This window comes from Cynara cardunculus, assembly GCF_001531365.2.
Source record: "Cynara cardunculus var. scolymus isolate 2C chromosome LG 1, CcrdV1, whole genome shotgun sequence".
NCBI lineage: Eukaryota > Viridiplantae > Streptophyta > Magnoliopsida > Asterales > Asteraceae > Cynara > Cynara cardunculus.
This window is the reverse complement of record NC_037528.1, coordinates 5211874-5239512: the sequence shown is the minus strand read 5'-3', so window position 1 is coordinate 5239512 and position 27639 is coordinate 5211874. Positions and strand designations below refer to the sequence as shown.

The 27639-nt window shown below is 33.3% G+C and overlaps 4 protein-coding genes across 7 annotated transcripts; 2 read left to right on the top strand and 2 right to left on the bottom strand.

Annotated features, from left to right (window-relative positions):
• The first annotated feature begins 852 nt into the window (after positions 1–852).
• LOC112524989 (serine/arginine-rich splicing factor RS2Z33-like) lies at positions 853–5863 on the top strand. Of its 4 annotated transcripts, XM_025134939.1 has the most exons (8): positions 975–984; positions 2834–2923; positions 3118–3228; positions 3928–3967; positions 4103–4198; positions 4573–4799; positions 4884–4982; positions 5297–5863. In XM_025134939.1, exons 2-8 carry the CDS (start codon positions 2838–2840, stop codon positions 5670–5672), a joined length of 1035 nt encoding a protein of 344 aa, XP_024990707.1. In that variant the 5' UTR covers positions 975–984; positions 2834–2837; the 3' UTR covers positions 5673–5863. The 4 variants fall into 4 exon arrangements, with proteins under 4 accessions (XP_024990716.1, XP_024990712.1, XP_024990703.1 ...); XM_025134948.1 differs by lacking the exons at positions 975–984; positions 2834–2923 and adding an exon at positions 853–928; XM_025134944.1 differs by having other exon boundaries at positions 935–2923; positions 4896–4982.
• Positions 5864–11612: 5749 nt separating this feature from the next.
• On the top strand, positions 11613–15856 carry LOC112525067 (myosin-13). Its single transcript, XM_025135007.1, has 5 exons — positions 11613–11715; positions 12590–12931; positions 13152–14829; positions 14984–15190; positions 15401–15856. The coding sequence occupies exons 2-5, from the start codon at positions 12639–12641 to the stop codon at positions 15707–15709; spliced, it is 2487 nt and encodes an 828-aa protein (XP_024990775.1). The 5' UTR covers positions 11613–11715; positions 12590–12638; the 3' UTR covers positions 15710–15856.
• Positions 15857–16547: 691 nt separating this feature from the next.
• Positions 16548–19382, bottom strand: LOC112516726 (glutathione S-transferase L3-like). The gene is made up of 10 exons (XM_025123933.1): positions 19055–19382; positions 18790–18861; positions 18490–18550; positions 18311–18397; positions 17903–18001; positions 17716–17818; positions 17520–17596; positions 17129–17236; positions 16853–16933; positions 16548–16773 (listed from the first exon to the last, which is right to left on the bottom strand). Exons 1-10 carry the CDS (start codon positions 19243–19245, stop codon positions 16762–16764), a joined length of 891 nt encoding a protein of 296 aa, XP_024979701.1. The 5' UTR covers positions 19246–19382; the 3' UTR covers positions 16548–16761.
• Positions 19383–19675: 293 nt separating this feature from the next.
• On the bottom strand, positions 19676–23401 carry LOC112518450 (CDP-diacylglycerol--glycerol-3-phosphate 3-phosphatidyltransferase 2). The gene is made up of 6 exons (XM_025126146.1): positions 22829–23401; positions 21813–21910; positions 21667–21717; positions 21406–21519; positions 20157–20213; positions 19676–20076 (listed from the first exon to the last, which is right to left on the bottom strand). The coding sequence occupies exons 1-6, from the start codon at positions 23310–23312 to the stop codon at positions 19867–19869; spliced, it is 1014 nt and encodes a 337-aa protein (XP_024981914.1). The 5' UTR covers positions 23313–23401; the 3' UTR covers positions 19676–19866.
• Positions 23402–27639: the final 4238 nt, after the last annotated feature.

The window sequence follows — 27639 nt, the reverse complement described above, 5'->3', positions numbered from 1 at the left end:
AGTGGTAAAATAGTGAAAAAAATCCGGAAATATATTTTGTCAGTGATTTTTTAAACTAAAAAAAATTATAAAACATATTATTTTTAATTAAAATAAATTTCACCAGTAATCTTTTTAAATCTTTTTTTAATTTAAAAAATCACATATATGATATATATATTTTTAATTAAAATAAATTTAATAATAAATTTTTTTTTGTTTGAAAAATCACTGACAGAATTTATTTTAATTTTAATTAAAATAAACTTTATCAAAAATCTTTTTTAAATGTAATTATTTTTTTGTAAATGTAAGTACTTTTTTGTTATATTTGTTTAATTTTATAGATCTAAATACTTTTTGGTTCAAAAAATATTTAGAGGCTTAATCGTTCAAAATGTGAATGTTCATTGGATTTTTTTCCGGATTTTTTTCACTATTTTACCACTTTAACTAGTTGTACAAGTCATAAAAATGTATCCAACATGTTTTGGATTGTTCAAGGACTTATTTGTTCCAAAAAATAGTCCAAAGACTTATTTAACATTTTTTGGAATGTCCAAGGACTTATTTGTTCCAAAAATTGTCCAAGGASTTATTTAACATTTTTTGGAATGTCCAAGGACTTATTTGTTCCAAAAATTGTCCAAGGACTTATTTAACATATTTTGGAATATCCAATGACTTATTTGTTCCAAAAAATAGTCCAAAGACTTATTTAACATATTTTAAAATATCTAAAAACTTATTTGTTCCAAAAAAAAATCTAAAAACTTAATCATTCCAAACAAAAAACATTATTTTTATTGCAAGGGTACATTTTTGGGACTTTGTGGATTTTGTACATTGAAGCGCTATAAATCAGAGGAAGACGGTAGTAGCGTTTCTGTTTCCCGACTCCTTAAAGAAACTCAAATCTAGGGTTTGTACGAACCTTCGCCTTCTTCAGGTACCTCTTTCTCTTTGTGTGCGCGCCGTGACTTTCGATTTTGTCTGCACCTACTTGTGAGTTTATTTGCTAGATCTGAATACATGAAGCCATGAAATTTGGTAGTATTTTGTTCGATGAATCTGGATCTGGATCTAGATCTTGATCTTTTAACTTGATGTTTGTTTTCCTTACTTCAAAGTTAGAATATTCTTTGTGTTCTGGCAGATTATTATATGTTTTCATATTGATTATTGGAAAATCTTGTTTTCATCGTTTCCTGCATATGTAGTTGTGATGTCAAAACAATCTGTAAAATTTGGGTAAGTTATGTAGCTTCTTCGAGTGGTTTATATGGCGAACAGTGGAACCATGAAATACACTCCTTTTTGGGAAGAGAATAGAGTTTCATGGACTTTTTCAATTTTCAAGAGAACCTCGTTACATGTATTGAGCTATATAAATATGTTTGCAATGAGATCTGTATGACCTATGAATTTGGAAGTTCCAGGGTTGTCTTGAAAGTCATAGCGTATGAGATATAGGTAGCTTTCTTTATAAGGTGAGTGAAAGTGAAAGGCAATTTGAAAAATCTATAAGGAGCTAAGAATTGTGAAGTAAGTAACCAATCTCTCCCACTGATATCCATTCTTTTCTAATATTTCTTTTATTGTATGTCCCGCACCCTCGTTTGACATCTTCTTTTTTCTGAAAAAAATATTCCAAATGACAAAAGAAATCATTCGTAATTACTTCTTTGCTAGCTATGCTTGCCAAATCCTGTACTTCTACGTCAACATTGTAAATGTCGCCTTTGACATACCTTTTCTTGTTTTGACCTGAGATAAAACCTTTAGATTTCCGAATTCTCCTCTAAACCTATAACTTTGCATTAGCATCCTGTTCAGTTTCATCAATCAACACTGTGGTTGGCAAGGAGCAGACATCATGTTTGTATCATTTGGTACTTTTGTGAGTTCATCCATAACTATAACAAAGAGACAGACTTAAGGTTGAGCCTTGGTGTGACCTTCAGAGATACGGAAAGCATGTCGCATCATCACATGCATGTCTTTTCTGGTATCTATACATATTTTTAATCTCGTTAACATACATTCTAGGGTCTTTTTCTTCAAGAGCCCACTATATCACTTTTGATATCCTTTCATATGCTTTTATCTAGATTGATAAAGACCACATGTGGATCCTTTTAAGTTTCTTATTTCTTCTTAAGTTGTCTAAATAATATAATGTAGGAGAAGCACATAGCATGGACTTTCATGAGCTTGATTATTGACCTTGGTTAACTTTCATCTGTTGTCCTGCAGCTAACTCTCATAATGCTTTATAACTTACAAAAGTGATTTCTTAATAACTTTTGAGTTTTGAATCTCATTATTCTTCTATGTTGGGACTACTTGCTCTTCCTCCATTTACCTGTTGTACGGTTGGCTTAATAATCTAGTGAGCTGTGTGAAAGCTTCCTTTTCACTAGCTCTCCAGGTCTCCATAAGGATTGTCAAAACTTAGAGCTTTACCTGGATTTGATCTTTATCTTCACCTTCAACATGCTAATCGTGCAACACCTCTTACTAGTGTCATCAAAAGAGTGATTCGGCCATCTACTCTTTCTTTATTGTTTTTATTTGGTAAACCTATCAATATAATCCCTTAATTGTTTCCCAACCTTATCATCTATAGCTTGGAATATTTGGCCCTCATCCTTGATGAATTTGATTTGACTTTTAAGTTTTTCTAGTTTTCTTCATTTGTTTTGTGTGTATGTGTGTATATATATCCTTTTCTGTGTTACCCTGATGAACTTTTTCAAAGTCTTTATGATGGAAAATAACATAAAAAAAAGGCATGGTCTTATTTGTTTCAACTTCATATTTCATATTGTTATGAATTGTTGTGCATGAGCAGTCAGATGATTGAACAAGTAAATCTTCCTGAGCATGATGTGCACATATTCTTGGGTACACTGATGATGTGCTTACTTGGTTGCTACATATGGTATGATTGGGTACACCTGTTGTGTGCCTAAATGTCCATCACATAGCATATTTTATCAAAAAGAATGCTCTAAGGGATTTTTGAATTGATTATTAATGTGGATGTGCTTTTCTGGATGCAATGTGGTTGTTTACTTGCTTGTTTCTGAATTTCTTTTTGGATGTTATTGTTTTCTAAAGATTTTATTGTTATAGGAATATGCCGCGTTATGATGATCGTCATGGCAGTACCCGTCTCTATGTTGGCCACTTGGCTTCACGTACAAGATCACGTGATTTGGAAGACATTTTTAGCAGATATGGAAGGTTAATAGTTCAACTGCCTATTATGTTATATAGGCTATTCTTATATATATGTATGAAGATCTATTTTGCATATTGCATGATTTGTTGCTAATATCCATGACAAATTGACTTGTAGATTCTTTTTATGAGATTTATCGCTTTCATACCTGTGATCTTAGTCTTGCAGATATAGTTATAGGTATCTTTTTATGTTTATGTTGTCCAAGCCTCTACCCATGTTTATGCATCAGTGTACCTTCATGGCGCATGAGGTGAAAGTTCTATTGTTCCATTTTTGCTGAAAAGTTGGCCCAACTTTCATATATTCGCGTTTGGGTGGTCATACATAGCCTTTTTTATTCTGGGATATTCTACCTCAAGGTGTATGGAAAACTAAAACATTGCCGTTATTGGCTTAATCTTGATATTCAACAAACACTCGTTTTAAAAAAGTGCCCCTGACAAGTGTCAAGGAAAATTAACTTGAATGATCTTTCTGAAGGTCTGTGGTGAGAGGTTGCCCTTGGTGGAAAGAGTCGTTATCCATGCAGATTGTGTAGGAGACTTTGGCGATTCTTTCTATAATGTTTTGCGTCTTTTTTTGATGGAAATGGCAACAATCTGAAAGTGGTGTTTAGTTCATCTTTGAGGGGCGAAGTATCAACCCTTTGGTACCTAATGTCATGATGGCCTTACTGTTTCTGGCACCCATTTACGCAGAATACGTGATGTGGATATGAAGCGTGACTTTGCTTTCGTGGTAAGTACTTGCTGGTTTGGTTACCTCTTGTATTTTATGATCTTGAGAGTTGTTAGGGTATACTGTTCTTTTTCATATTGCATACTTTTGTCGATAGATTTTACCGTTGCTTTTTCTCTATTTATCTTCTTATAGGAATTCAGTGACCCTAGAGATGCTGATGATGCAAGATATAGCTTAAACGGTCGTGACGTCGATGGAAGTCGCATTGTTGTGGAATTTGCAAAAGGGGTAACGATCTTTGAATGACCTGGTATCATGCTATCTTTAGGGGCACATTCTCTTCTGTTTTCTGAAGGATTGAGGATAATGAATTGGATGAGTTGATTGACATTTTGAGGCTTCTAATGGTTGTGTAATATTCACTCTTCAGTTATCAGGGTTGAAGTTGCTTGTTTAAAAAAATAACAAACCTATACTTTGTGATACTACTATGGATCCAACATTCCCACATGCATATGCTGTATTATTCTTTTTTATTGTTTTTATCATTTTTTACCATAAAACAAGTGCAATGTACACATCTTTTGCTTTCTGATTGCAATTCTTTCATTGGGTTAGTCAAAAGATGCCAAATAATTGATACATCCTTAAACTTGTAATAGGCTCCACGAGGGGGCGGTGGCGGTGGCGGCGGTGGCGGCGCTTCTGGTGGATCTCGTGAATTTCTTGGTAGAGGTCCTCCTCCAGGATCAGGCCGTTGCTTCAATTGTGGGCTTGATGGCCACTGGGCTCGAGACTGCAAAGCTGGTGACTGGAAGAACAAATGCTATCGCTGTGGAGAACGTGGCCATATAGAAAGGAATTGTCAGAACAGTCCCAAGAAAGTGAAGTAAGATTGTTATGGCGGCTTAATTATTGTAATTATTTTTTGATAATTGTAGTTAATTAATGATTTTTTTTGTTTCTTACCAAGTGCTGAAAGCAGGCGTGGACGAAGTTATTCGCGCACTCCATCTCCACCTCGGCGTGGAAGAAGCCGGAGTCGGAGCTTGAGTCGAAGTCGCAGCTACAGGTTACTTTGCTTCCGTAGCCTTTTTCATTGTTCTCAAGAGTGGTTACATTGTTGAACAATTATACATTTATATTAGCTGTTTTGTAGACCAACCATCGGTCTTGCAGAAATGTTAGAAGAGCTGTACTACACTTCATTTTGACATTTTTGCAAGAATGAGGTTTATTAAACTGATGGATTTGTTTTCTCACTTTATACCATGCATTTTCGTAAATTGTTTATGTTTTTTACATGCAGTTTCTGTTTGGTTCCATCTTTTTCTTGAGTTTTTGTCTCGAGTGTTTGATTTATGTTATTCTCATTGAATTGGGCAGCCGATCAAGGTCGCCTGCAAAGCGAGAACGAAGCAGTGAACGTGCAGAAAGAAGGTCAAGAAGCCCTAGGAGACACCGGGCTTCTTCACCTCCACCATCCAGAGGGAGGAAACGCAGCCCATCACCTGATGACAGAAGCCTGCAAGAAAAGGGTACACCGTCACCAAGAGACCATGCGAGAAGGCCAAAGGCAACAAGTAGGAGCCCCATGGAAGATGATGGTGGTCGAGGAGGCAATAACAGCCCTGACAACAGGAGTCCTGTTGAAGAAAATGGGCACAGTGGGAGCCCTGGTTCAGTGCCTAGAGACAATGGAACCCCTGTTGAGGATGAGGATGTAAACAATGGTTCACCAGAGGCCAGTGAATCTGGTTAAATGCGAGCAAAATGGGGTATGGACCTTCAACGAGTATTAATCATGAATTGAGGAATTATTCTTGAATTTGGAGTCTGGAGTTAAAGAAAATAACTGTGACAACTTGATGTTGTATTTTGTGTTGTTTCTTTTAGGTATTGGTATGTTAAATGATAGATGCTATTATGTATTATTACATATTTTAGGCTACTATGGTATGGGTCTGATTAGAGTCAGATTCAGGTGTGTTTGTTAACCACACCTGTGTTTAAAACACAGTGTATGTCTTAAGACATTGCTGGGTGGTTTTTGATCGACTTTTGTTTGAAAAAATGATTGGTTGCAACACTAGAATGGAACCAATATATTTTGAAACTGCATCAATAACCTACGAGTTGTATCCATTTACTCATGTAGGCAAAACAAAACCGAACAGATTGGACCAGAGGGCAAGTTTGTCTGTCTGTGTTTGGCAAAATTAATACTGCCATTGGGCTTGTTTAGTGTTGGCATAAATAGTCGTTTCCTTCTGCGGTACCAGTTACCCCTAAAATATTGTTTAATGATTGTATATCGTGATTACCAGGGTGTTGGTTGTGGGGAGGTTAGGGTGGTGGTGGCCGATGTGGTGATAGACGATGGTAGTGGTAGCCGATGGGGTGGAGGTGGCTATTGGTAGTTGATGGTCAGCAGGGTGGCAATTGAAGCAAGTAACATATTAGGGGTATATCAAATGAGAAATGTATCGATAATGTTTTAGGTTTTTCTCATCAACTATTTTGGTAGAACAAAAGATCTCCTGTCTTGTGTCTATGTCGTATATGAAACAGTAAGTTTTATCTTGTTTTGTTAAGTCTCGGGTATCAAATGCAGTCTTGGTGCTACCCACTGATATATGTAGTTGCACAATCGCATGTTTTGAATTCGGCCGAGTTTGTTTTTTGGGTTAATTCGCATCAACTATGTTTTCTACCAAGGGAGTCTCAAGGGGTGTTTGAGATTGCTTACTTAATGTGTTCATTAACTTATTCTGGTGTAGTACCAGTAATAAGGAGTTGTTAGTGTTTGGATGGAAAAAGAAAAGAAATACTTATACCGGTTTGGCACCGGTAATACGAAGTTTTTGATAATTTACTCTCTTCTAACTTATTAGCTTATTCCGGTGGGGTACCTGTAATAAGAAATTTTTAGTGTTTGGATGGAAAAAAGAAATACTTATCAACTTGTTACGTTTCGATACCGACATAAGCTAATCCAAACATTTTTTTTATAAAACTTCGGTTTGACATCAATAAGTTTTAACACTTAAAAAAACATAAATTATTTTAGATAAACAATCCAAAACACCCCTCAGTAATCAAGTGGGGCCCTACACTTGTTGAAGATACGCCTTTCAACTTATCATCAATTCGTTAATTAACTACGAGTGTTTCTATTATCCGAATCTTGGGAAATAGTTATCATAAAGAACAAAGGTCAGGACAATTAGGACATTTAAAAAGTATCAATTTCACCACTAATTGGATAAAGTTGTGAGGGATATGTTTGAAATAACTTGACTTTCTGTATAAAATTTTCCTAAAAGTTTACTTAATAAGCAACATTCTATATCATCAAGTCACTATCAAATAATCATATATAACTGACTGAATAACCTACAAGTCTCATTAAGTTTATTAAGTTGCTAAAAGCATTCCCTAAATTTTGGTTAAGTCTGAATTGGGTTGTGAACTTGTTAGAGTATTTCCTACATATTCTTTAAAATAAAGAAAATGAAGTTTTTGTTTTTTATTTTGCTATAAATTTAAATGTATAATATGAGAAGTTAATTTTTAATTCATTTCTACCAAAAAATCGAATCATTGTTATTTTATATAAATTCTTTTTAAAAGTCATATTGGATAATAAATTAATAGTATATTTTAATAATATAATAAATATTAAAATATTTAAAATAGAGAATTTATTAGAATTAATATAATTATTTTCAATAACTATTTTTTTTATTATATCCAATAAGGTGAAGCGAAACAGCCCTCTCCCATTCCCATCTCCTTGAATCGCATTGCTGCTAGAGACAACAATAACACATCTCTCAAATTCACCGGTAAATTGTTTGACGTGGGGATTGATTCGGTGCATCTCATTTTAATATACAAGGTGAAAATCTTTTATTACGCTTCTTACGTTAACTCTTATTTTCACCGGAACCCAACCCAACCCAACATATATAACACCTATAATGTATTGCATATATTAGACTTAAAAATAAAAGAATAACTTATCTTTATTAGGAAAGAAATGAAGAGTTTATCTTGAAATTGGTTGTGTTGATCAGACGATTTCAAAAATGGATCTTTAAGAATTTGAACTGATGCACCATTAACTTGTGATATTGAATTTTATGGTCTTTAGAGGCATAATAATTGTTAATAATAAATAAACGCATACATTATGATAAGAAAATAAATCCCGTAAAAAAAGGGGAATAAAATACTAATTTTTTATATAATTTGTTTTATCAAAAAAGTTAATTATATTTAAAGTAATTTAAACTTAAAAGAAAATGTGTATCCGTTATTTTATTATATTTATCAATTAATTACGTGAATTCAAATACAAAGGATCCTTATCTAGTATTTGATTATTTTTATATGAATAACAATTAAATCATATAATATGTTAATTAATAAAATTTTAATTTAATTATTATATATATATATATATATAATATTATAAATTGTGAATTTGTTTAATCAAATCCGAAATTTAGAAAATTTATACACTAACCGATGATTTTCAACGACTGATCATATGGATAAAAACAAAGATAGTCAACCTTACATTGTCTTAAATAGTTAATAACCCTTTAAAAAGTAATTAACAATTAACTTAAATATTTTATCTGAATTTATGAATAAAATATAGTTTCATTTTTATGTAACTTACAATTTTTTTTTTATATTTTCTTTTTGACGATTAAATATATTAACTAATAATAATAAATAATATAAAATTAATTAATTGATTAATAACGTTTCTAAATAATTAATGAATAAATTACAATTAATATTAGAAAACAAATGTCTCACAAATTTTATTTAAGTCATCAATTTCTTAAATGATCGCATCTTGTCCGTTGTTAATAAAGATAGCAAGTCCTCTATATTCAAAGTACTAGAAAAGTACCTATACAATGCAGCGAGATACATTTCGATCTTAATGTTTTGTTATTTTTGTCTGAGTCGATGTTATAATACAATTTTAAGTGGTTTTGAAAAAACGATCATGTTTCTATTTTTGAATAAAATATACATACGAAGATGCATCATAAAATTTTGATTTTTTTTATATTAGTATCAAACTAATTATTTAAAAATTCTCCTTTTTTTTGTATTTCTTTATTTCATTTTTTTTTTGGTTTAATAATATAATTTTTTATAAAAATAATAATTAAATATTTTGTTAGAACTCAATGATCATCCTAATTTATTTTAGATTTTTTATATTTAAAATGAGATGTTTATCTTCTATTTGATTATGTTTATCTGCAGCTAGTCGCATGAATTCAAACATGAATCTTTAATTGGTTACTTGTAGTCTTGAATTTTAAGTAATATACATCAATAAACAGTACTTCATGCATAAAAAATGATTTTTAAAATTTTTTATCAAATGCTTTATAATATAGTATAGATAAATATCGAGTCAAATTTATCAGATCATTTTAAACACATTTGTTAATCAGTAACTGAAACAATAAGTTTACGATATGATCGATCAGATTGTAACCAGTATAAACATATCGTTTTCCACACCAACATCAAAGAGTCACATCCATGCATGGATGCACCAATGGAGATGCATATGAATGTTTCAAACATATGAAAATGATGACTTGCAAACATGCCAAATGGCTACACATGAAGAAACTATCCAACCCAAAAGGACTGTTTTGCTATAAGTTTATAGTTGAAGGACCGAATTTGTAATTATGAAAAGTGGACACCTTTAACCCATGATTAGGGGGAGGATCAACAAGCATTTTTAATAAGGGGTTCATGTCTAAGGTATGGTGGAAAGGTAGAATGAAACTCATGCATGGACCCCATGTGGATGATGACATTATGCCATGGTCCATCATGATGTATGACCAAAAGATAGACATAATGCTACCACATACCATGCTTTTGTTATGTATCTATATTTATTAATATTATACATATCATGCTTTTGCTATGTATGCATATTTTATGATGCATAGGAAACACTATATGATAACATGTATGATGATATAAAATAGCATCATAATGCATTTTATCTATTGAGAAGTACATAAAAGCTAGAATTGGCATAAAAAAATTGTTATTATTATATTTCAAAAAATGATTTAAAATATATGTTTTTGAAATTAAAATTAAAATAATTAGTTGCAAAAAGTTAGTAAAATTAGAAAATAATTTATGAGATTTTGACTAGAAAACAAAACATTAAAATCACATTAAATTTAATTGTGGAAAAAGAATATCAATAAAAAACAGTTGAAAAAAACTATTAATTCTCATTAATTAAAAGTTTTATATGGATGAATTATAAATGGATTAGAAGAGTATTCGATCAATGCAACTAGACATATCTCGATTTTAATGTGTTATTTTATTATTTGTCTATGTTGATGTTATAATACGATTTTATGTGTTTTTAAGAAAGCAATAATGATTTTATTTTTGAATAAAATATAAATTTGAAGATATCATAAAAATTTGAAAAAAAATATATCAATGTTAATATCAAATCAACTATTTAAAAGTTCTCATTTTTTTATTATAATTTAATTAAGTTTAATAACGAAATAATTTATTTTTGGTTTAATAATATAATATTTTACAAAGATAATAATTAAATATTCTGTTAGAACTCAATGATTATCCTAATTATATTTTAGATTTTTTATATTTAAAATGAGATGTTTATTATGTATTTGATTGTGTTTATCTGCAGTTAGTTATACGAATTTAAACATGAAGCTTTAATAAGTTGTACTTACGTACAATCAATTTGTAATCTTGAATTTTAAGTAATATGTATCAATAAACAGTATTTTATGCATTCAAATTGTTTTAAAGAGTTTTTGTCAAACTCTTTATAATATAGTATAGATAACTACGAGATGTTTCAATTCTTATCCAACTCTAATATATAATGTCTATCTTCATGTCCTTTAGATGATGACAAACTTATCCTATCATGTAATAAAAAAAAGACAATTTACCTCTTTATACACCTATGAGAAAAAAAAAACTAAAAGTACACATGTTAACATATTTTTTATTTTTTCAATTTATATTTTTGAATGTTAAATAAAACTTGGAAATTTAAATATGGAAAAATATGAAAAAAGTACATAAATTAAAGATAAAGAAGATGAAGGCTCACCATTAAGCATTTAAAATCACATTAATTTTAACTATGGAAAAAGAATATTTTTTATTAATAAAATAATTACAAGTAATTATCAGATTCCCATTGATCATAATTTTTTAAAACATGAGTGAATTATAAATAAATAATTATGATATATTTTAATTATTATTTCTAATATATCTATATTTATCTTCCTATCATAATGACACAATTACCCTATTTACCCCCTTTAAGCGTTTGCTTATTTTCTAATTTATATTAAATAAAAGTTTGCAATTTTAAATATGGAAAAATATTAAAGAATAAATAAATTAAAGAAAAAAAAAGATGAAGGCGCACCATTAACTCCTGCACCCGTGCGTTCTCGACCAGTACTCCCAAGAAGGTACGCTCCTCCCCTCCGCCGTCTCCGCGGCATCAAAACTTTCAAATTATGGGCAAAACTACCCCCTCGATTTTTAATTCCTTACATTACAGTCCCTAAGTGTGAGCCAAGAAAGCACAAAAAGATGGCCACAAGCACAAAAGCAGAGCCATTGGCTTTTTTCTTTCACTTCCATCTTCTTGTCTCCCTCTCTATCATCAATTTCTCTCTCTAGAAGACCCGCCGCCGGCAAGTTCTCCGTCAACGCCGTGCTCGGTAAAACTCTATCTATGTCACAAGTAGGGTGCATTGCATTTTGTGTGTATGAACTTGTGGGGTTTATTCAATTTCAAGTATTGAATTAATTTTTATGATTTTTAACTTCTTCATGTTAATTCGCTCTCAATCTGAACTCCCATTTTGAAATTTGAAAAGAAGGTTGTGATGTTAATTGATCCTTCATTTATGATAATTGTTTAAAATTCTGGGGTAATTTATGTATGGAATTATTTGCTTTGATGGTGGGTATTTATTAATCATAATGATTTAACCCTCTTAAATTCTTGATGTGTCATGGGGTTTTTCTCTCTTCTTCTTGATGATACTCAACAATGGTTGTATGCTTGGAAGTCGGTACGGAGTAGTTCGTGAGTTTTTTTTTTTCTTTCTAATGTTGTTTAATGTATTTCTTTTGCCCTAATTCTTCTGTGTATGAATTTAATTGTGTAATTTGTTTTAATGGGGGGTTTTCAATTATATATTTGAGTTTAGGGTTTTTGGGACTCTTTGTTTTGGAGAGAATTAGGATTTTAGAAAAGCAGGGAGATGAAGAAGACGAGGGTACTTTGGTCCTTTTTCCCCATATGAATAGTTTGATAATCATGTAGAAAAGCTACTGACACATCATATTCAATTGTGCATTAATATTCACGTTGATTGATTCTTTTAGGTATTAATTTTACATGATTATAAAAGATGGTGGTCAGAATTCAATGTCAGCATGTGTTTTGTTGTTTATAGTTATCTTTCCTTTTGGTGGTTTTTAGGGTTTAAAGATCTTCTGGTGTTCTTCATTTTAGTTCTTGTTGAGACTATCAAATTTCATACATTTTAGTTGTAATTTTACTGATCAAAATCCATATAATTTCAGTTAGTTTTGTGATTAGTCCTTCAACTGAGAATTCACAAGGGGCATAAAGATGAAGAAGCTTTTCTTTTTCAAGTCATCTGCATCTAGCAATGGTACAAACAGTCTAGCATCATCTCAATCAAAAGATAAGCAATTGCATTCTGAGAAATCGTTAGAAGGGACCTGTAAATCCAGATCCAAAAAGGCTGCATATGAAGATCAAAGCAGTCCAGTTCTTAGAAAGAGCCGATCGTATTCATCTGGTACTGTTCATGATAGTGGGCTGCTAAGAACTCAGAGTGACTCTCCTTGTAGTAGCAGCAGCAATTTCTCTCACAAACAATCGGCTTCTCATTCTTTGCAGTGAGCCAATCTTTTAGCTTTCTTTGCTTGTAGTTTTTTTTTCAGGTGGTTCATAACAAACCCAATATATCCCACACGAGATCTGGGGATTTGTGGTGGTTCTTGTCATTGGGAAAGATTTGTTTGTGGGAGTTTTATTGTTATTTTTTTGTTTGACCTGTTGTTTTTGGAACTTGATGGAGTGGTTTTTGATCTTTCTTGTTCTGTTTTGGTTGTTCAGTCGAGCTCTAACACCTGAGAGGCATTCAAGGGCAAAATGGTGTGAAGATCCTACCATAGATGGTGCACAGAGGATAGAGAAATTCATATTTGCTGGAGTTGATAACGTTTCATCCGAAAGCTCATCTTATTGCTCAACTAATGCATCAAATAAGGTTCTTGATCGATACATTGATGGTGAACAACACCAAGAAAAGAGTTACATGCAGATGAATTCCAACACAAGAAGTCATGTCTGTCAATCAAATGGTGACGGAAAAAGACCGCCACGAGTCCAGTATGCAGCACCGTCATCACCTTTTGATGGCGGTTTGACACAGAAACCAAGGGCGCATTCGTTTAGAGATCCTAATAGAGAATCTAAACTCTATATGTCAACTAGAGATTGGGTAGAGAATGGTGCTGCACATGAATCCCCAAGAAAACTTGCGAAGCAGGTCATGGAAAGACTTTCTCAGTCTCGTCGTTTGCCTAGGGTGGACTCGGAACAGTTTGATCATGATACCCCGATCACAATCGAAGATATCTATGGCAGGTCCCAAAATTGTTTGCCTTCAGATGGACCTGTTAAAGAAACTTCAAGTTTCAAAGAAAGGAACTATGGGCTTGATGATAATTGCAGCAGGGTTTTGGAATATGAGGAATCAGAAGAGGCGGATGAGATTTCATTACTGAGGGCTGAATTGGATTCACGAACACGGAAATTGGAGAAAGAGAAAAACGAGTTGCAGTCGGCATTGGAGAAGGAGTTAGACAGGAGGTCAACTGAGTGGTCAATGAAGCTCGAGAAATACCAAATGGAAGAGCGTAGGCTTCGGGAGCGAGTAAGGGAGCTTGCAGAGCAAAATGTGTCTCTTCAAAGGGAAGTCTCGTTGTTTGGGGAACGGGAATTGGATAATCAGAGCAGGTTGATACATTCGGGTCAACAAGTCAAGGATCTATCTGCAAAGATGGAAGAAGTAACCAATCAGAATCAAAATCTACATCAAAATCTTTCAGAATTACAGGATAAATACAGAGCAGCCGAAGAAGATCTTGACTGCTTCAAAAGAAACTATGCAGATAAAGATAAAGAGTGCAAGGAGTTGCATAGTGCTGTTACAAGATTGCTTAGAACCTGCAGCGAACAAGAGAAAACGATTGAAGGGTTGCGTGAGGGGCTTAGTGAGGAAGTGAGGAAGAAAGGGTCGGTGGAGAACAAGTTTGACCATAACCAGCAGTCAAAGCTGCAAATCGAGCACTTGAGGTTAACTGGGGTCGAACAAACTTTGAGGAAGGAGGTGGAATCGTACAGGCTAGAAGTTGATTCTCTTAGACATGAAAATATAAACCTTTTACACCGTTTGAAAGGGAGTTCCAAAGACGGTGGCTTTTCGACCTTCAAGCTGGATCAAGAACTATGGAGCTGCGTTCATTGCTTGCAAAATCAAGGAACGTGCTTGATTAATGATAACGTTCAGCTATGCTCTAAGTTACTGGAAAATGTGAAAGAAAGAGCATTAAACTCTGATAATGAAGCGTCAAAAAATGGGTTAGACAGCCAATTCATTATGGAATCAGATATGAAACTCCAAGGGTTTAAAAGGGGTGCCGAAAGCCTAACAAGAAGTTTGCAGACGGTATCTGATGTTCTACGTGAGAAATCCTGCACAGGAACTCTATATAGTGACTGCTCTGAGGTAATCTTGAGCTCTTGCTTCTTGAGGTCAAACTTATAAATGCAAGATAATTAAATTATAGATCTTTAAAGAAAGTCTACATAATGATTTAAAATCAACTAAAGTGAATTAAGTATCCATAATGATGATGATTTGAATTGGGTTTTTTGTGCAGGAGGTTGTTAAGTCTGATTTGAAAGCAGAATGTTTAATGACAAGTTTGCTTCGGGAAAAACTGTATGCGAAAGAGGTGGATGTAGAGCGACTGGAGGCTGAGGTGGCGACGGGTGTTAGAGGAAATGAGATTCTTAGATGTGAGGTACAAAATGCAATGGATAATCTTTCATGCATCACTCACAAGATGAAAGACCTTGAAATTCAGGTAATGAAAGCGACCTCAGTTTGTTTGCTTGTCTCTAAAAGCCAACCAAATGCGACTAAATACCAAATTTTTTTGGTATATTCCATTCTGCGAATCAAATGCCACCCCAATTTACTTGATTGTCTCTAAATGCAAGCGTGTATAGAGTAACAGAATGTGTTGTGGAACATGAAAGTTGGTTTTTGAGTCTATTTTGCTGTTTCTAAACAGGTGATGAAAAAGGATGAAAGCATTTATCGGCTGCAAAATGATCTACAAGATTGCAAAAAAGAATTAAGTGTCGTAAATGGGATATTACCAAAAGTGTCGGAGGAACGAGATATGATGTGGGAGGAGGTGAGACAGTACAGTGAGAATAACATGCTGTTGAGTTCTGAAGTTGGGATGTTGAAGAAGAAAGTAGAGGCTTTGGATGAAGAGGTATTATTGAAAGAAGGCCAGATTTCAATCCTGAAAGATGCTCTTGGGAAGCAGCCCTTTGATCTTCTTTCCAGCAGTGAAGGCTTCTTGCTGCAGTAGTTGCTTAATATGTTCATACTCTTAATACATAATTTTGTGTGGATTTTTTCTTTCTTACTTTCTTCAAAGAGTTTGGGATGGTTTTCTTTTGTTTTTTGTAAGTAAAACTGGTAAATGGTGATAGTTTGTGAACAAATGTTTACATATATTTGGAAGTTTGAAACTTGGTCCATGGTTTATTGAGAAAAGCTTGGGTTCGTATTTTTTGTTGCAAGACATTTGAACAGTCAGGTTGCATTTGTGACCGGTTAGGCCCAACAGGTTACCCAAATTGGTCCCTCCTTTGGGCCCAATGTGACCGGTTACAGGGGTCGAATGCTTAGAGATACGGACCACAGTAATAAAATCATATTTTTATGTTGTATATAATAAAGAAAATATTAGAGATTAAAAAAAGGGTATGAGGTTCTGTGCGAATAAGCCGTAAGTAAACAACTCAAATAAGTTGTGCGAATAAGCCAGAAAGACCAATAAGCCTAATTAAGCTGCAAGTAAATGCCCTAAGGACTAGTTAAAGTCACAACGGGTTAACTGCTTTGAACCATGATGGTCTTTTATATGTTGGTTTGATTTGAATGAATAAGATGTTGGATTTGAACATCATTAAAAAATGACAGTTTAAGTTGATCAAAAGTATTAATAAATAAAAATGAAAAATAGTCGAAGAATGGAGTACAACTAAAATTGTTGAATTTAGAATAAATTAAATATCTTCGATTCAATTTGATATTTATGCATTAAATTTATCCTGGAAAATGATGAAAAGATGTTTATATGGTTTTGTCTCACATGTATATACATATACATGTGTGATGTGTGTGTATATATATAATATATATTATAATCGACCAAATATTCAATTAGAAATTAGATTTATCAACCAAGATCCCCTCCCTTTGTTCAAATGTTATTTTGGCCACACTATTTTCTGCAAATATTCAATTTGAACACTAATTCTTCACTTTATATTAGAACATCCGGTGTTTCTGGTGCAATCAATCTGCAGGAACTTCATGCATTCCATGGCGTTACTGAATCACAAAACCTTAACCTTATTGCGGAGACTGCATGATCAGAAAGAACATTCTTTGTAACTTAATATGTGAAAGCATAAAATTAAGACGAGAGACTTTAAATTGATACCAAAAAGCGTTTTTTGTAGCTCTCTACAAGTTCCTTTGGATCGCGTCTTGTTTGGTTGAAATCCTCATTTTTGTTCATTTCCTGCAAGAAAAAATTGCAGAAGAAGATTGCTTCATAAGATGCAGTGATATCTAATACTACCGCCTTATGTAGAAATCGTCGATAATACACAGCATATAGCTAGCTTGACGGAACAAAGGACCATGAAACCAAAAGCATTTGACTTGAAAGTACAACAAATATTGCAGAAAGTACAAATGGTTAAAGAGTGAGTACCTCAATCCATGCTGCAAGTTTTGGCCTCCCCACCTTAATATCATAATTCTTCACTTCTAGCAAGTATGGCTGAAATCTTTCCATGAACGGAGCATAAGCTATATCTATCTGTACATCATATACATACATATTACCAAATGAGCAATTGGAACACACGTATATATGCATAAACCAAACTAGCACAACATATTCCACTCGGATGTGGGGTCTAGAGGAATGAGACATCTTCTCCAAAGAGTAGAGTTGTTGTTTCCATGAAGACGTATTATATATTAAAACAAAAGGAAAACCCTGATAGAATCTCATGAACTGGGCCATGAGCCAACATCAGAAGTTGAAAATAGTTGCAGTTGATAAATGCAATTTGGTTTAAGGGTTTATGCTACTTTACCAGGCTGAATTGACCTAGAAAGAATGGTCCATCATCAAACTTGGAAAGAGCCTGCTCAATATGATCAAAAGCAGCAGCTGTTGCAATTGTAATACGATGTTACATGCAGGTTTTAATTTTCACAATCGGTTTTGTTTAAGTATATAATTGGTTTTTTTAGTTGGAAAGGAAATATAGTGAAAGACGGTCTGAATACCAGCTTCATCAGCGCCACCTCCCTTGAAGTAGGTGACAACGCATCTATAGAAAGTATCAGTGTATAATAGCAACTCTTCTCCAAACTCTTTCTTGATAGGATCCTATATTGCAGTTTGGTGATTATAATCGGCTAAATGAACTTGTTCCAAAATTCCGATTTTGGAAAATCATTTATGAAATCTTACATCAGGATAAAGGGATGGTCCTTCGAAGTTGGTGTCAATGTACTTGATCAGATCAAGACTCTCTCCCTTTACTTCATTGTTGTGTTCTAAAGCTGGCACCTATGATATAAAAACACACCACAAGCAAGTAAATTTGATGAAAGTATCGCAAGTAGACTCCTATCTTCATTTCATTATGGTATTTCTGAACAAGTTCCTGGATAACAAGTCTAAAGGTGCATTACTGCATTCAGCCGAAGAATTGTAGGTTGAACCCAATTCAAAAGCTTGGGTATTCTGGGTATTGTTTCAACGGTATATATTGAGATAACTTGTGACTTACGTGGACCGGTTATAACTGGTTAAGTACTAGATTAAACATACATGAAGAAATATTTAAAAAGCATATAACTTTTGCAAGAAAATCACCTTGTTTGGTGGATAAACTTTCTCCTTGTACCAATCTGGCCTGTTCTTTAGATCAATTGGAACTAGCTTAATCTTTTCCTGTAATCCCTGTTGACAATTTAAACGGAAAGTAATGAATCTAACAGATATCAAACCGTACACTGTCATTACATTTAAAGAGAAATAGTGATGGTGAAAACCTTGCAATTCCGGGTAATCCACACGCGTTGAGCATACGGGCAAGTGTAAGATACATACAGCCTAACCAAGAGAATTCAGAAAGCATGTCTTTAGAAAATCAAACAAATTTTGGACAAGTAAACTAAGAATGCATAGGGGACTTCAATTCAATGTCTAAATATGGAAGCAGATCAATTTTGGTTTAAACTTAAACAAAATGAGCTCCAATTTCAACTCCAAATTGTGAATTCTGTTTAAACCACCTAAAACAAGTTTCATTTGGGCATTTCAACGAACAGTTGTATGACTTACAAGGTCACCTGGTGGTTCCATCAAAAATTGAAGGTGGTTCTGAAGTAGAATCAAGAACCGGTGGAAGATCCTGTTGCACACTTCCAACAACAACCAAGAAAATAAAAAATAACATTAGAAACAGAGAATCTGCAATTCAGATTTATATACGATAATACTTCCTCCAAACCACAAGAGCTGTAATCTTTTGGAACAAATTTCGTTAAATATTGATAATTTTCTATCCGGGTTTGTCGAAAAATACAGAAAAAGCAGTCGAGACCTATGACTTACTCAGTAGCCATTGTTGTTGCTAGAACCAACTGATTGTTTCGAAGCTTTTGCGGATGAAATGATAATGGGGTTGGGAGGAGAGAGATCTTATTACGATGAGAGAAGATGATGGAAACGGAGGCAACATTTGGTGGTGGTGGAGAGTGAAAGTGATGATAATGATAGCAGCAGCTTAGATTGAACGCAGCCATTTTCTTGATTCGATGATGAAGCAGAAACAACAGTATCTGATTCGAACTTCCTTTGTGTGTGGATTTAGTTTGACCACGTTCATCTCCAGCATTTTATATGCCCATAATATACCAAATGAATTCCAGAGTAAATTACAACAATCCTAAACCTCGTTTTGCACAAACTGTTTGTAAATTGGTTAAATGATTGGTTGTTTATTAAAAAGCTGTTTTAAAAAACTTGATTTTCTACGTAAAACTGCAGTTTCCTCAATAAACCAATTTCTATGTCATTAAGCTACTATCATAATAATAAACTGTAAGTTCCACTTGAAATTTGGTTTTGCTAATGATCCTTTTTGCAAACAGTTTATACCACTATTTTTAGTGTTCTATTTTTAGTGATTGGATTGCAACAATTTATAATGCACCTTTGTAACTATCCTCTACCTACCATAAACATATTCTATTACACACACATCAATAACATATTAGATATGCTGTGAACCACAAAAATTGTTTCTTATGATCCAAACCAATTTAATAAGAATCTCAACAAACTAACACAACATATGGTTATAAAATTAAAGAAACAGGCAGCAGCTTTTGGGTTTCTTTCAAGAATGTTGAAGTTGGTAGCTGTTACATGAGCATTACTTTCCATATCTTCTTCATATACACCACCAATGACCACACAGCTAACCCGCCTGATACGTAAAGCAAACCAACGCCCGCCGCTGCCCATGCAAACCCTACTTCTCTAAAACTGCTGTCTCTAATCACAAGAAGAATCGTTAATGAACTCATCTGTGTTGCTGTTTTCCATTTCCCCAAATTATTTACAGCTACCGCCTGCAAAAACCACCGTTTTCAGACTAATCTATAAAAACAATCGACATTTACAAGATGAATAGAATAAAATAGAATGCAACCTCTGAAAGTTTGCTCCCTTGAGAAGCAGCCCATTCTCTAACTGCAGACATTGTTATCTGGATGGAATACACCATATATTATTCGGTCAGATTCTTGAAATGTATTTTACTATAATAGATTTCAAGTTGTATGTTAGCAATCCTAGAATCAAGCTAGCCAGAAACCACGATACTTGTATTGATTGTAACTCCCACAAGTTAAAGGACCATGCTGAATTGGATAAGCATTTGAGAATACTTCACATTGCGACTGAAAGGCTAGAAGACAACATGCCAAGAACTAGAAGCTGGGTGTACTTAAAAAGGTGAAATTACCCCTTAAACAATCAAGGGAGAAAACAAGAATGAATTGACAAAATATCTGTGCAGGACCTTAAACCTCAACAGTTATGGATGGTTGCCAATGTGGAACTATCAAGCAAAGTAAATAGCCTGCAACGTTCCTTCATATAACTGTACTTATCAGCACTAGTTAAAACCAATTCCTGCAAAGTTCATGTAGCATAGAAACTGCAACAAAGACATCATACTTTTGGCAAATGGCAACAAATCAAAGAATAATGGGGCGTGATAAGGTAACAAACGGCCCCCAAAGGATGTTTTTGAAAAATCCAAGGGTGTTGAATAGTCCAAAATGAGTTTCTACATCGACATGTATATCTACACATCAAACGTCCAGATAACCTTCTCTTAAGATCATCCATAACGCGGAATTTATCCGTGCTTAATGAGACAAAAACAAAGAAATGAGGACAACATAGCATCCACATATGCCAACCCCTCAATCAGTTTGCATAGAAAGAAGGGGGGAATCACTGTCATTTATCAGTTATTAGGGAAAAGAAGAGACATTAATAGTACCCCGTTAGGATGCTCTGTGATCTAATATGTCCGTTTTGATCCAACAAAGCTGAAATACCTCATTTCTTTGTAATGCATATCGCAGATTGTAACCAAGACCACAATTACTATGATTGCCGGTATACCACTTTCCAAGTTGGCAGCCGGGTTTATTTTTAATTAGAATCATTCATCAGGCATTGACTCCAACTTGTATTAAAACATTATGCTGCACAAGCCATCTCTCACATCCCTCATGAAAAGACTCTAGAAGCAATGAAAAATACAGACAAAATAACGACAGAACACCATGCCTTGATGTATCCACCAACTGACAAATACACAATCATATAAAATGAGCATCAGTATATTGTATCTGCATATAAGTGTCCTAGGATTAGGAGTTTACCTCTCTGCCAATTATTGCAATCGATGGTACAGTCAATAACCATGGTAGCTGCCCAAACATTGCAGCTTCTGGAGGTCTTGTACACAACAAGACCAACGTAGCAGCAACCATAAGCTGCACTGACGAACAATCAAACAATTTAATAAAGTGAAAAAGATATAATATCTATTGTTTATCTAATTCTTGAACGACAACAGCAAGGTAAAAGATACGGATTTTTTTTTTTTTGCAGGTTTTATGTCTAAAGAAGCAAAGGCATACCTTATCAGCCACCGGATCTAAAAATGCACCAAATGCAGTTCCTAAGTTCATCTAAATTAAAAACAAAATCAAGGTGCATTAGTTTGGGGAGGTGAAAATAGCCATCCTATTTTTCTGTGGAAGTTCAAAAACATATAAATGCGTACTCTTCTTGCGAGATACCCATCGAGCCAATCTGTAATTGCTGCAGCAATGAAAATACTAGTAGTAGCAGTTGTTCCTAACCAACTGTTCATATAAAAAGCTAACAGAATAAGAAAAAAATATATGTTAGTCCCACTAAATGATAGCTGCACCAGAAATTGTCAAATCGTAAATGTAACGGATAAAAAGCCTAAATAATATCTTATTAAGTTCCAATTTAACTAATTATTCATGCCGCTTTGCAACAATATAAGTGAGGAAAACAGTCACATTGTGCTCATTAGCAATGCTGCATGTAAACTGTAGCATGCCTTCACATTTATTAATTCTAGAGATGATCATATCATCAGGTTTATATTGGGTTTTACCGCTTCATAATTTCTTTTGGGTTCATTTCTAGATTACCCAACTAGCATGAGATAGAGACAACATAAGGATGCTATTGGCGAAATACTGCAGCGTAACCTGTTTAAATCTATGAACACAATGTAGCATGCATTCAATCTATAGAAAACAGTGAGATAAAAAAAAGCAGTTTCTGCAAACACGAAGCTTTTATAGCTAAATGGTACATCATAGCAAGAATGGATCCCTGATACTAATTTAAATTAAACTAACAAATCATCTTCTACTAGGTACATATATTATGATCACAATGTAACATTCAATCTATAGAAAACAGTTGTGATCATCAAAAAGCAGTTTCCGCAGGATGTGAAATGGAAATAATAACCTACGTTCTAATAGAGACGATAGAACATAAACCAGCATCATGCTAAACCAAAAAATCCAATTTTGTTGAAAGAATCAATCTGTTGAACGTAATTCTCAAAAAGAAACCAAGAGATTTCCACCCATTTGCTTGATATTTGCAAAAATTTCTTGTCCATCAAACTATCTAATTGCGTATCCACCGAACAACATCCACATGTCTCCAACTTAACAATCTATAATGATAATGGATCATGTCTGATGCTTCCCAAAATCAATCAATTTTGTAAGGGAAGATTGGACGTACTGCTAATCAGAAGGGGAACGGCGGCGACGCGAGCGATGGTTAAGATCGTAGGCAATGTTAGCAATTTAGTGGATGAATTTTGATGAGACGGAGGAGGTCTTTGGTGCCGGCGATCATGCGACGGCAATGCAGGCATGACAGAGGAGTCGTGCTCACTTTCTGGTGTCGATTTTTCATCTCTGTTATCACTGCTTACCGATTCCATACTCGCGTTTCCACCACCAAACGCTTTTCCTCCTTTATTCAAAGAATAAAATCTGATACTTGTCGGACCACGAAACCCTAGTCTGTTATTATCGTTGTTATTGATAACATAAACTTGGGGAGCAAACTCTGTTACCCTGCACCAGCCCAAGCACGTCGCAGGTAGTGGCCTAGATTTCCCGGTGGTAATTGCCCGACGTAGCCATTTATGGCGGTGGTGATGGTGGTGATGGTGGTGAACGGAGATAGAAGAGGTGAGTTTGAGAAGGTTTAAGGGCATGGTGGTCGGCGTGGTGTACGGGTGAAGGGATTAAAAGAGGTGATGCACCCCCGTGGCTTAGGTTAGCAGGAAAGGCGTTTGTTTCCGAGGAAGGCTTAGGTTAGCGAAGCGAAATCGCCATGATTGATCAAGTTCAAGAAGTTAAAACCAAATTACATAAATAACCCCATACTATTCTATAAATGCACTTTAAGTCCCTATATTTTTATTTATGTATCTTTTATTCCTAAATACAAATCTTTTGATCATTTTTCATCAACATTAGAGTTGTTCACGGACGATGCAATCGTCTGGACCCAGTCCCTTAGAAAGGTGAGATTGGACAACCAATTTCGGAAAGTGGGTGACTTGGATTTAGGCATGGATCCAAAAATTTTGTTAAACGTGTGTACCTTTAAAGTAAAACAAAATCCCACAAAGTTGTCTGTTATGTTTTTAGCCACATTACACATTTTCAAAGAATTCTTAGAGTCCATTTGATTTGCAGGAATAGAATGAAAAATGAGGGATTTGGAATTTCAAATCTATTTCATTCTCGTATTTGGTATCCAAGATTGTTTGAATTTGAAATCCTAGGATTCTGTTGAAATCCCTCAAACATAGGAGTTTGAAATCTCACGGGATTTCGTAAGATTTGAAGATAGTAATGTTTTAAAATATGTTAAAAACACTTATTTTCTAATCATTCATTAATAAAAAGGTAATTTAAACCACAAGGGTGGTGACTGATTGGTTTGAGCTTGCCTCCAAAGATCAAAAGTACCAGGAAGTCCAAGTTTCAAATCCAAAGAGGAATAAAAATCATCTTGTGGTCACGGAGGTTCAAATGCGGTGACTCCGGACTATCTGCAAAGCAGGTGGTCATCCTGGGATTAGTCGGCCCGCATAACGGGTCGGATATCCAGGTTAATAAAAAAAGATAATTTAATTCTTTATAATTTATTTTTATAAATTATTTATAGAAAATTGAATTTCATTTCATTCCAAATCCATCAAACCAAACACATCAAATATTTCAAATCCTTCCAATTCCAAATCATTCCACGAAATTCATATCCCTCAAAATCATTCAATCAAACCAAATGTCCATTTAAATTTTTTTGGCTGATTTCGGACATCTTTTTTAAGTTTTTTTGGTTGATTTCAATGAACTTTTTCCCCTTTTTTTATTGATTTTGAGAGACTTTCTAGTTTTTTTTATGGACGCTTTTGTATTTTCTAATATCCCGAAACACCGTTCAAAGTTTAACGGGTGTACCTTTCATACCCAAAAAAAATACTTATGAAAATTGGTTGAGCGGATCCACGGGACCCCCACTCGGCAACTAATGGGTCCACCCTGCTTGATGCATATTACTTAAAATTCAAGATTACAAGTAAATTATACGTACATACAACTTATTAAAGTTTCATGTTTGAATTTGTATAACTAACTGCAGATAAACATAATCAAACAGAGAATAAACATCTCATTTTAAATATAAAAATTCTAAATTATAATTAAGATATTTTAACAAAATACTTAAATATTATATTTATAAAAGAATTATATTACTAACCAAAAATAAATAACTTCGTTACTAAACTCTAAATTAAATTATAATAAAAAAATTAAAAAAAAATAGATAGTTAGTTAGTGGAGTGTACTAGTATCAATATATTTATTAAAAAATATATTATATCTTTATATTTATATTTTATTAAATAAAAACATTATTATTTTCTCAAAATCATATTATAACATCGTCTAAAAAAACGAAACACTAAAATCAATATATATTTCGTTATATTTATGAATACCCTTTTAGTCAACTATGCTTATTAAAGTCAGAAATTCAACTTTTCATAAATCATTTATTAATTGAATACGAAAAATGTAGTAATTGCGTAAAATTCAATTTTTTTTAATGATGAATATTTGTCAAAGAAAAATCTTAACAGTATAATGATTATAATAATTATTTTTTTTAATGATGAATATTAGTTTTTAAATATTTTAATAAAAAATAATAATTATTTTTTTAAGGGTTTTATAGAAAAAATCATGAATTCTGTCAAATTTCACCTCTTGACCAGTTCCACTTTATGTTAGTTAATGATCAAATCAACAAAAATGAGGGTTAGACTTTGTAGTCTAGTGAGAAATCTTTTTTTGCTTGCTATTACTGCGTAAATAGTAACCAAAACACTTGTATAAACTCATATTTGTATTGATAACAAGTATACAACTTTTTAATAAAATAAATCTCTTTTGTCGCATCAAAATGATGAGACATAAACCAATTGTCGCATCAAATAGTTCAACCACTCATTTATCGCATTATGATAAAACTCATCACGTCATGTAGATGAAAACATAAATTCCTCGCATCACTTGGGTGAGACAACCCCATTTCCTCACAAACACACTGGTGCGAGAATCCCATCTCATCACATCATATAGGTGCGATAAACCCGACTTGTCGCATCAATGTGATGCGATAAGCTCATATTGTCGCATCATAAGGATGCGGCAAACTCATTCCTCGTATCACAATGGTGTGATAAAAGCCACTTATCGCATCAATAAGATGCGATAACCCAAGTCATCGCATTAAACATATGCATCACATCACACATATGCTATAACTCATAGTCATCGCATCATAAAGATGCGACAAAACATAACTTAACATGATCAAAACCCAAATTTTACATTAAATCGATTATGTGTCACCATTATCCTGGTATACACATCTCCTTGATATGTCACATTTATAACCAAAATACATCTTTCTTTGATATGTCATCCTTATTTCATTCACTTGATATAAACATATTAAAATACCACAATTATGCTAATCATAGCATAAAAAACAGTTTTATATCATCCCCAAATAAAGAACCATACGCTTCCAATTTCAACCAAATAAGATGAAAATTATAAATAAACTCACATTATAACATCACATGGATGAAGATTAAAACAGCAACAAGTATCACATTAAAGATCACTGAATCCAACTCCTACTTTCCCTTTTTGGTTTCTATTTGTTTCGCACATACACAAAGTTTTCTCACCAACTTTTTAACAATACCCATGAGATAATAAAAATATCTCATCTTAAAACCAATTAAACAAATGAGCGGTGGAACTTTAAATACATTTAAACACATATATAAATTTAACGCATTAACTTACCATCATTTTTTAAAAACAACCCCAAAGTTTATAACCCATTTAACCAGCTATCACAAAAAAAAATACAGTGAACATTTAGAAAAAGAGAAAAGTCTAAAAAAACTCAATGGACTTTAGTGTTTAGAATGATTAAGTCTTTGGACAATTTTTTGGAACAAATAAGTCATTCGACATTCCAAAACATGTTAAATAACTTTTTGGACAATTTTTTGGAACAAATAAGTCATTGGACAATTTAAAACATGTTAAATAAGTCATTGAACAAATAAATCCTTGAACAATCCAAAACATGTTAAGTAACTCATTGGACTTAGGGGTGTTCAAAAAAACCGTTGGACCGCTCAAACCGGCCGAACCAAGTCAAATCGGACCGTTTTTGGCGGTTTGAGCGGTTTAACGATTTGGTTTGGTTTGGTTTGGAAAATATCAAAACCGGGCGGTCCGATCCGGAACATTTTTTGGGCGGTTTGGACCAAACCGACTGCAAAATATATATATATATATATATATATATTATTTTAGTATTAGCAAGCCCAACTTTTTTAACTTATGGACTATGGCTCAAATATATCTCTAAGCCTAACATAAAGCCTAACATCTAACATAATAAAATGGTTATTTAATCTAAAATTATAAATTATATTTGTTTTTTAAGTTTAATATTTAAAGTCCATTAAAGGCCCAAACCGCCTAAAACGGTCAAACCATATCGCATTTTCGTGGTCTGGTTTGACCGATCTGGACACTTGATGTCAAACCGCTCGGTTTGAAAATTTTATAAAAAGCCATTACGGTTTGGTTTGTGGTCTGAGGGGTTAAACCGCCCAAACCGGACCGCGAACACCCCTAATTGGACTTTTCTAAAACCTGTTGGATACATTTTTATGACTTGTACAACTAGTTAATGTGGTAAAATAGTGAAAAAAAGTCCGAAAAAAAACCCAATGAACATTCATATTTTGAACGATTAAATTCCTAAACATTTTTTGAACCAAAAAGTATTTTGATCTATAAAATTAAACAAATATAACAAAAAAGTACTTACATCTACAAGAAATTAATTACATTTAAAAAATATTTTTTGATAAAATTTATATTAATTAAAATAAAAATATATTTAGTCAGTGATTTTTCAAACTAAAAAAA